Source organism: Jatropha curcas, chromosome 1, assembly GCF_041381405.1.
Source record: "Jatropha curcas cultivar XTBG-Jc1 chromosome 1, XTBG_Jcur_1.0, whole genome shotgun sequence".
Lineage (NCBI taxonomy): Eukaryota > Viridiplantae > Streptophyta > Magnoliopsida > Malpighiales > Euphorbiaceae > Jatropha > Jatropha curcas.
In genome coordinates, this window is record NC_143151.1 from 28,248,521 (window position 1) to 28,259,745 (window position 11,225).

The window sequence follows — 11,225 nt, forward strand, 5'->3', positions numbered from 1 at the left end:
AATTATGTGTAGTTTAGTTGGTCTTTTAAGAAATGTGAGATGTAGGAAAAAGTTTTGAATTCTATTCCTCTCGATTATAAAAATTTCGAGAGGAGAAAATTATCTGATTATATTGTTCACTAGTAGCTATGCAGAGTAAATATCTCAAAGATATTGTGATAAAATTGCTACATAATTTAATTCAGAAAAAAATATATAATTTCAATTATTTTTAGTTTTATATTTTTTAATTTTTTAAAAAATTATTTAAATTAAAGAACATTTATTTCAAATTCAAATCATTAAATTAATTATATAAAAAATTAATGTCTATAATAAAATTGAAAAAAAAAAGAAACATACATTAAAAATCTTTTAATTTATTTTTGAATTAATAAATTTTCTTAGACAATATTAAAAATAATAAAATAAATAAAATAAAATACACAATAGAAATTCATTTATATATATATATATATATATATATATATATTATTCTTAATGAAAATTTCATATAAATCGCCTTCTCTTATAATTTATCAAATTGTTCCTGATTCGAGAGTAATAAAAATTAAAAGAAAAAAAATATCAATGTCGAAAAGAAATTATATAAGAATTATTGAAATTACAAAAAAATAAAAATAAAAATTGATCATATCAAACCTCAAAGAGCTCTCTCTATTTATAGTCTAGTAATACGCAATTAATGACAATTCAATATGTTATTATTAAAACTAATAAAGACAATTATATATTGCAATTTTAATACATATAAATATTGAAACATTTAGATATCCACCGTTAATAAAACTATTAATAAATATCTTCACCATTAATTTTCTCTATCATTTTTTTAATATAAAATTATTATTTATAATAAATAATAATTATAATTGATTATAATGATATTCAATATCAATATTATAATAATATTAATTTAAAAGATAGGTTATAATATATATTAATATGATAATCAACATCAAAATTATGATACTTTTTAATTAAAAATAGATTATAATATTATAATAATTTTAATTATTTAATATATATAAAATATGATAATTGAATGACAATTAAGACCAATATTTTATATAATTTTAATTGAGAAAGATAGGTTACAATATTATAATTATTTACTAATATGTATTTATTATGATAATTGAATGATAATTAATATCAATATTTATATAGCACTATTACTAATAATTAAATTCTATGTGGCCCTATCAAAATTTAAGAGTCATTTGTGACATTGTAATCCTATATGTTATTACCAAGAATCTTATGTGTTATAAGTAAGGTAAGAACATTCATTTAAGAAATGTCACGTATCTAACTTATTGGAAAAAAAAACTTGCTTTATATATACTCCATCCGTTCTATTTTGTTTGCTTGTTATTCATTTTTTGGATGTTGCAAAATGTTTGCAAGGTTTCTAAATTTAGATATGTAAATAGTTATTTTTTTCCATAATAACCTTTATGATTGTTCATTGAATGAATAACTTTTATTAATATTTTAATGAGTTAATGATAAAAAAAGGTAAAATAATTTTTGTTGACTCAGTTTTTAATATGCGTATTTTATCAAATCATGCAAACAAAATGAGACAGATGGAGTATATACTAGTTGAAAAAACGCGCTTCGCACGTGGATATTTAAATATTATTTTATCAATTATTATATTATTTTTTTATAAACTATTATGAATTATCAAACTTTTAAAGGGAAGAATCAAAATCCACTTAAAATAATTAATAATAGTAAATATCAAAATGATTTGTAATAAAGAAAACTATGTCATGTAGAATTCTCATCCCTGCATTACAAAATTAAGATACATAAATACATACTATATATCAAAATGTGATTACAGGACAATTAGTTATTAATTACCTTCCAAGCATCATAACAGTAGCTTGAGGATTAGTTCTCGACGAGCAAAGAAAAGTGGATCGTCAATAACCCTTAATTAATACATTAACACCACGAACCCTATAAATATGATCACTTGACATTCTCCATACATTTGCAATTCAGAAAATATCAAATCATAATAATAAATCAACTTTAACAGCTTTAGTATCCATGCTGAAGAAGTCTGGTTTAGAGCAGGTTGCACGCAAATGATATAAATAATTGGATCATATAAAGAATTTGTGTTGTATTCCAAGTTAATATTTGTGTGAAATATATTTATCTAAACAAAAATTAAATTTTTTAAGTCTTAAAAAATCTAATTATATATGTATTGAATGTAAAATTTTTAAAATTAACTTTTTAAAAAATATACATCAAATTAGCAAAAAAAATTTCTAAAAAGACAAAAAGATAAATACAATAGTGTCATAGCTTTGAATCTTTTTTCTTTTAAATTTTAAATTTTTATTAGTTGGATTAGATTTTAAAAACTTATCAATCCATATCAAATGCTAAATAAATTGAAAAATTACTTGAGTTGACTAATCAAAATATAGAAAAATAAGAAAAATTTCAAATTTTCTAAAAAAAAAGAAAAATAGAAGGTCGAACGAAGGCAACACCTCAAATGTCTTTTTTGTTTCGTCTTTCATATATCTCAATAGATGTTAATTACGTTATTTTATTCCATTGAGATTTCTAATAAATAAAAAAAGAATTAATAAAAATTTAGTTTTAAATTAAATTAATGATAAAGAGTGAAGCTTGTGAGTGAGAGTGAGCCGAGCCCATTAGAATTAAAAAAGAAACAAACAAAAAATTGATTGGTGAATGGAAAAAGTGGTGGGTGGTGATTTAAACTGCCACGGAGTCGTTTCACTCACCAAGTGATTGTACCAGCGGCTGTGGATTGTCCACGTTAGCTATGTATTATTATTTGCACAATCTCTCACTTGATTTTCTTCGTTGCGGTACAACGTTATCTTTTTCTAAGCTTGTCTATGTCTTCTCTGATGGATGAGGAAAATCCAAATCTTGTCTGCTTTTTTTTCAAATGGAACCGTAAATTTGTGTTTCAATTTCAAGCCAAAGGCATTTGTCATATAGCCTTTGCCTTCCCCCACATTTATTTGGTGCTCAGGTTGTAGCTTGAGCTAATACATGGATATTGAGTTCAAGCTATAGGTATAAAAAGTCTTTTTATGAAAATTTAAATTAGTCCTATCAGTAGAGGCTTTAAATACCGAATGATTAAAATAAAAAAGATATAATATAATAAAAAATGTATTATAATCAAATGTAATAATATTCAATTACTATATTTGATCATGCAACTAAAAAAAATTTATTATTTCTATATTTGTTTGTAAACATATAATGCAATTAGCACAATAACACCAAATAAATATTTGAAACAAAAGTTATTCATTATATCAAGCTATTAAAGAAAATTCAAATTTATAAGTTTTTTGGACTTGTAACAAAATAAGAGTTATCTTGGAAATTGATTTCTTTTATATATAATTTTATATATTTAATTTGAATAAATTAAATTGCAATATAAAATCATGAGTATTATCTTTTTAGTATCTTTCATCATTATTCCTATGACAAAATAAAAAAAAATTACTAATGATGTGGTGGTAGAATGCTAATGGTGGAATGGTGATGTAGTAGTAACTGTGGTAGTGGTAGTAGTGGTGGACGCGGCGCGCCAGTGGTAGAATGATAGTGGTGGTGATGATGGTAGAGGTGATAGTGAATGATAGAGTTTAAGATTAAATTTAATGATAACTTTCAAAAGATTGTTACGGGGAATTTGACAATTACATATGTTTTTTGATGGAATGATTACTGTATCATTTTAAGTGATAGTAACCATAATTGTAATACTCATTACATTACAAAGTAAGAAAAAAATCATCTAAACATCATAATTAATTGTAATGTAATATTAAACCAAGGGTTAACTATCAAATATACTCCAAACTTTACGGTTTGTAACAATTACACTTTTAAACAAATTTAATCCCTCATGCACCCAATTATATATTTTTGTAAAAATTGAACCCAAATTAGACATGTTTCAGTTAACTACTATTTGAGTTCAATTTTTACAAAAAGATGCAATTGGGATGCCAGAGAGGTTAAGTTCATTTGTAATTGGTACAATTCCTAAAGTTTGGGATATATTTGATGGTTAACCATTGAACCAAACATAGCCTAAAGTCTTATCTTCATGTTTTATGTTGAACTTTAAGAGCTCGTTTGGTGTAAATCCAAGATTTTGTGTTTAGAATGAACAAAAAAAAAAAAAAAAAAAAAATTTAATTCTATGAATTGAATTCTATAAAATTGGATATGCTTAATACAAATTCTATTGAAATCGGTGGAATTTGTAAATGAATTCCATAAAATTAATCCACTCACATTTATTTTGACCAAACAACCTTCAATCCATAATATCTTGACCAAACCGCCCTTAATCCTTAAGATATTGACCAAACTGCTCTTAGTTCCTAATATCCAGAAATGCATAGCCCATTCTAGTAAAACGTTTTTCACTGTGATGTATTTTTTTTTTTTTTTTTTTGGTAATATATTACTAGAATGATATAAGAAAGCAGGGATTGGTTCACTTCTTGCTGCAACCTTGCATAAATTTGGCACAAATGATTCTATATATATATAATTAATAGGAAAAAATGTGAGTATATTTATTTATAGCAATTTTATTATTTATATTTTAATAAAAATCAAAGTTATTGTATATAATAAATATAATTAGTGTTTGTTATTTAATTTATTAAATTATTATATCAAGAGTATTTTTTAAAAAATAAAAACAAATGAATTTTCATTGTTCCAAACATAATTTTATAAATAAAATTGAATTTTCTATTTTAAATTATAGCGTACCAAACATGATAAATTCATTTTTAAATGAATTATATTTATAATTCATTTGTAAATAAATTCTACAATCATTATTCATTTGTTCCAAATGGAATGTAAAATTCTATCATGATGACATATAAGCTATAGTTCCTAGATATACGACTCTCTCTTCTTTCTCTGTCCGACTCAAAATCTGCTACACTAGAAAAATAAAAATAGAAACAATCATCTTGTTTGGAACAAATGAATTCCACAAAATTTTACAAAATTCATTTAAAAATTTATATATTTATATTTGGAACGGAAAAAAAAAAGATTTTAATTATACAAATTCAATAAATAATAAAATTACACCAAATTCCACAAAATATACCTATCTTAATAAATTTATAAATAGAATTGACTAAAAATAGTTGTTGCCTACTTTCTATGACAAATTTTATGAGGAGCCGTTCCTTACCTTTCTTCAAGATTTCAGCAATTAAATCTCAATGCTCTTTGGTTAGTCTCCAGTAGCTTCTGATACAAAGCTCTGCATTTCCATTTTGACCGTTCTTTTCATTTAAATGTAGAAAAAGGCATTTCTTTTGAACAACCAAAAGACTAATAATATATTAACATTTTCAATAAAGCATTGGTCTAATTCGCCGTTCTCATGTCTTATAAAGAATACGAGAAAGTCAAAGGTCTCAAGTCCATTGGATCTTCTATTAAAATTTAATAGAAATTTTGTTGAGGCGAATGATATAATTGAATAAAAAAAATCATTACCTCAAATATATTATCTATGAGCTTGACCTTACAACCTGTAAATGAGCGACACGTGAGCCTAAATGAGTCAAACTTTACTTAACTTAAACTTGACTAATTAATTAAATAAATATAAAAAATGAATTTGAGTGATCATTTATTAAACCTAAATAAGTCAGTAACTCAACTTATTTACAGTCTTATATTTTTTAAAAAAAAATTGAAATAATAGTTAAGATTCATGTATGTTAAAATTATCGATGATATATTTTATTCAGACATTTTTTATTTTTAAAATTTATTTCTATCACTTATTCTATTTAAAACTCTATGTATTTGTTACATCCACTTTTCAAATAGGTAGCAACACGTAATCAATTTAAATATTTTTATAGTTTAACGTAAATAGGAGTCAATTGAACATTTGAATGGTTGAATTTATTCTTTTTAAAGATTCTAAACTTAAATTAATTTCAATAAGTAAATTTAACTAAATAATAATAAACACAAATAGGAATAACTCTCTCTTTCGTTCACCAAATTCGTAAAAACAATTATAGACAACTGTAGTTGAAAAGACTCGAATTTAAGACTTTCCATTCTTTATATAAGTGAAACGACCAATTAAACCACCACTTGATTGACATCGAAAAAATATTATTTGATTTTGTTGATCGATACCAAAAAAAAGAAAAGGATCAAACTCAAATTTAAATTTACGTTCATATAAATTAATATGAACCTTTAAGAAATTTTCTATGAGCAACTTATTTTGAAAAGTTTCCTAGGTAGCCTTTCTCTGACCATTGAGAAATATAGATAAACATAAAGCCTTAAATATAATGGATGGAAGGCCTACGATGCAATGGGCTACAACTTCAATCACTAGCTTCTCAAGCCCCACAAATATTAGCCATAAAGCCCAATAAAATTTTCCTTTTTGGCAGTCACCTTAGCTTAGCTTGCTTGCTAGCTTCTATTACTAACATAAACACCATTGCATTAATGATTTAGGCTTCTTTGTTTCCGGAAAATTATTTAAGAAAATATTTTTAAAATGACTTGTTTCATTGTTTGGTCGCAAAATTTTTAACTCATAAGACCATAAAAATAAAAAAATTAATAATATAAATTGCATGTTTTAAAAATTTTATTGTTAAATATAAAAATAATGTAAAAAATGATAAATTATAAAAGTCCCAAATGATCGGTGGTGGGGGTTGACGGTGGCCAATAGTGGTAAATGGTGAGTGATGATAGTGTCTATCGATTATTAATAAATTAACAAAATATAAATTTATAAAGTTATAATAAGTTTGTCAAAGTCCGGCAAATGTTTTACGCTCTTAAAAATGAGAATTCATTTTCTTTAAAAATGGCTTAATTTTCCTTTGACTAAGAAATCCATTGATTTATTTTCCTGACACTCCAAATAATGAAAAATATGTAAGTTATTTTACAGAAACAAACGAACCTTAATGTTAAAAGCTTGACTCTAATATTATTAAATTGATACATTCAATATAAGGAGTAAATATATTATTTATAAGATCAGTTTTTACTCCATTTGTACTTTTCTCAAATACTTTTCATATATGATAAAATATTATGTTCCCAAATACTTGTCATATTTATAAATTTAATAAATAATAAATTATCTTTTTATTTTTTCCTTTTGTATATGACTAACACTGATTAAATGGTTTTCATTCAAATAATAAATTAATGATAATATAGTCAATTCACTTAATAATTTATTGTAACTTAAACAAATTAAATGTTTTTTTTTTTTGTGAAATACACAAATGTGACAAGTATTTGAAAACATAGAGAGTATATCGGAACAACATTATTAACTATTAAATTATAATCATACTTATTTTAATACAAGTATATGAATATCAATAATAATTATATCTGATAGAAATAAAAAATGAATGAGATAATAAGTAAAATGTATTAATTGAAAATTTTGCTCTCCCCTTCTAATAGTATAAACACACATATTTGTAAGATATACAGAGTAGCCGCTGTTCCATTCTGAGTGGGAGACAAGACAAAACTATTAAGTATTGAATTGAATGAGCATCTCATATGTCATCTCACACGGATCTAATAAAATTGTTCTTGTATGAAATAATGTTGTAATAACTAAATCCTTTAATCAAATCAATTACTTATTTATCTTCAATCAAATATAGTTTGATCAAATATAGTTTGATCCATCTTCTTACTTATATAGATAATAAGAGGTCTCAATTAACTTTCCTCTTTACTCATTAAATTTCTCGATTTTCATCAATTTGATGATTAAAGAGGAAAGCTACCCCTGTTATATGACTTATAATGTTTTATCAATTGGTTGAGCCTCCCAAAAAAATAAAAAACATTACTTGTTATCTAATACATTAATATAGTAGATAAAAAATTAAGTCTTCTCCTTTATTAATTAAAAGCAACGTGCAATATTTTAATATTAAATCCTAATAATTTTTTTTGGTAAAATTCATAATATATACCAAAAGAGTATTAAACTAATAAAATTAGAAAATTTGTTCATATGGCAAAATACAATGGAGGAATATCCTCCTCCTAAATTAGCTTTGGAAAAGTCTCATCTTATATTCTCATAGTTTGAGTTTCACCTCTACTCTGTCACAGACAAATAATTTTCTCACCTTTTTTCAACCGCTATTCAACCGCGTCACTGTCGGTAAGTAACTAAAAACCCTCTCATCCTCTCTCTCGCATTTTGTTTCACCTCCAAAAAATAATTTATAAATAAAAAAAATACCGAAAATACCGAACCTGTCCTCCAAAGTCCAAACGCAGAACGGGCACTTACAGATCTGCTTACATTTCGCTTCCAATATTCCATTTCTTTCACCTTCTCTCTTTTTTCCTCTCACAGTCCAAGCTAATAAAGCTTAAAAATACCAAGTCTATTTACGGTCAGCTTCTTTCCTCTTCCAATTTTGGTATTGAAATTCGTTTCATTTATTGCTACTTGCAATTTACACATGCGATTTTTTATGATTTTGTGATGTTTCTTTTGAATCTGTGTACATGCATATATAGATGTGCTTTTGTTCGTTTGATAATGTCCCCAATCAGTTCTGAAGTATTGAGTTTGTGATTATTATGGCCTTTTCTTATTCCAGATCTGTTTCTGGATTTGTATATTGGAACCCTAGCTTTGTTATTATTGACTTGGATCTTCTGTTGTTTTGGGTTTTTGATTGATGAAATATACCCACTTATATGGAAGCTTAATAGCTACATTTTTTTGGTCATCAAAAGCTGGGAAAGTAAAGCTTTTCGGTTCTGATTCTTATGTATTCTGATTTTTGGATTTTTTTTTTTTGTTATGAATGTGTTGTTGAATTTGGTTCATGTTGGTATCCTAGGAAAACGAAACATGTATGTTAAGACTTTGAAGGTTCAGTTGAATGAATGCTTCTGCGTGTATACCTTTATGATTAATAAAAAATGCCCATGATTTGAGTGCGCATCTCTTTTTCATTTGTTATTGACCATTGTTTTGGTTCGTGCTATCTATAATTTTTTTTTTGTATGATTTTTTGCTCTTCTGTGAGTTTGCAGCTTTTTTTCTGATTGGTTTTATTTACAAAATTTCTAGGATTGTGAAGATTAAATTCAATGGAAGGAATTGGGGGTGAGGGTGCCTCAGCAGCATCGCCTGTAGCCCAATGGGGGCATGATGCTTGGAGGATGTATCAGTATTTTCTGGATAAGACTACACCACATGCAGTCTATAGGTGGATTGGGTCAGTTGTTATAGTGGCTATTTACTGTTTGCGGGTTTATTATGTTCAGGGGTTTTACATTGTTTCCTATGGGCTTGGGATATATCTACTGAATTTGCTTATTGGGTTTTTGTCACCTTTGGTTGATCCTGAACTTGAACCTTCTTCCGAGGGGCCTTTGTTGCCTACGAAGGGTTCTGATGAATTCAAGCCATTTATTCGCCGCCTTCCTGAGTTCAAATTCTGGTAATGAAAGATTCTTTCTTTTTTTTTGAAAATGATCCTACTCCATTTCTTCCTTTTCATTCTTCAGTGAAAATGCATTAATTCTTTGGTTTTAGTACGGGGAGAAATGGGAAATTTGGATAGACATTTGAAATGTTGTAGTTTGAGATATATGGAAGTATGCCTATTACAGTAATTGTAAATTGTAGTAAATGTGCGAATGAGTTATTTGTGGATGTTTATAGAGGTCCCTGATTTCTCTTAGAAAACTTTCTTAAGGTGGTGATATGTTGATCTTTGTCATTGCCGTTTCTAGGTAACCAACATGCGAGGTTTAAAATTGCAACTTCAATGGCATGCACTGCAAGCATGACTAGCCCCTGTTAATGAGACCTTGTATCTATTAGTTATTCAACATATTCAAACTGGTTAGTTATACTTGTTGGCTGCCAATATATGGAAAAATCAGTTGGTCTAGGAGTTTTGGTTTGCAATTGTCTGTAGCTGTCTTCACAAAATGCAGAGAAGCAAATGATGTCCTGGTAAAATACATTTCTGTAATTTAGATTCAGATGCGGAGTGAATAGTTTATCTGTGTGTAAAAGGGCGGGCATTCCTATGGTGTGGGATCTGCCTGTAGCTTACCTGTGATGGATATTTTGAACTTTCTTGAAGAGTGTTTGTTTGGGTTAATCGGGCCTCAGGAATACAGCCTGAGGTCAATTCATTTTGGAAATTACCCACTTGATTGGCTAAGGAATGTGATGAGTTCTTTCATTTTACCTTATGCTTATTATAAATAATTTGAATGAAAGTAGTTTATGTATTCATGACAATAGTGCAGATTGTTTTTGACAAGTCTGTGTCAGAGTAGCATGTCTCATATTAGGAAATTTGGAAGGCTCTTTGCTTCTAATAATGTTGCCTATCTTTTGGTAAGCAGATAAGCAGCATTATCTCTTTCAACGCGAGAACCTAACTTGAAGTATGGTAATTTAACTGTTTCAGCAACTTATTCTGTCCATTAATAATATCTTTTATAGTTGAACAAAATTGTGCAGGTTCCGAACTAATCTTATAATCATTGTTTATTTGCATTAAGTGTGTTATTTTTATCTTGGGATGGAAGTGGAACTATCTTGAAATGAAACAACTGTTCTTGGTATTCTCTGGAAACGGATTACAATCAACAGAAGGGAAAGAGAAACCATGTGCCTGACAGAGATATAGTATTAGCTCATCTTACTTAGGTCAGTTTGTGCACGCTTAAGGAAATGTGATTGGCATGGGTTTAGATCTACTGGCAGTTTTACTTGTTCCTGGGAGATAACCAACTGCTTCATGAATGCTGTTTGGTTGCTTTGTTTAGCTGTACAATATGGTATGTCAAATCTTTGTTGGTTCATTCTTATGGCTGGTCACATACACCTCAGAACCAAGGGAAGTGTTCCCTAATCTGTTCTATGCAGTTTATAAATGCCTACCACACATATTTTTAAGGAATTCATGTTTGTAAATCCATCAGCTCATTGGAAGTTGAAATTAGAACAAAACTTTGCCTTCAGACGTGTTGTTACATTCTGTTTTTTATTCTTTCTATCCTTTTGATGCTCATGTTGGTTACATTGTTTGCTATTCTTTTCACCTTGATGAATGATTGCCAGTTGCTTTTTGGGAATTTTGTGA

At 27.1% G+C, this 11,225-nt stretch overlaps 1 protein-coding gene across 2 annotated transcripts in view; it reads left to right on the forward strand.

Annotated features, from left to right (window-relative positions):
- Positions 1 to 8,331: 8,331 nt before the first annotated feature.
- Positions 8,332 to 11,225, forward strand: part of RER1B (endoplasmatic reticulum retrieval protein 1B) — a 29,689-nt gene continuing 26,795 nt past the window's right edge. Inside the window, exons 1-2 of one of the 2 annotated variants that reach the window (XM_012211861.4) lie at positions 8,332 to 8,498; positions 9,188 to 9,560. In XM_012211861.4, the coding sequence (XP_012067251.1) occupies positions 9,208 to 9,560 (353 nt within the window). In that variant the 5' untranslated portion in view covers positions 8,332 to 8,498; positions 9,188 to 9,207. Of the gene's footprint in view, positions 8,526 to 9,187; positions 9,561 to 11,225 lie in introns of both variants that reach the window. The other variant, XM_012211862.4, reaches the window with a different exon arrangement.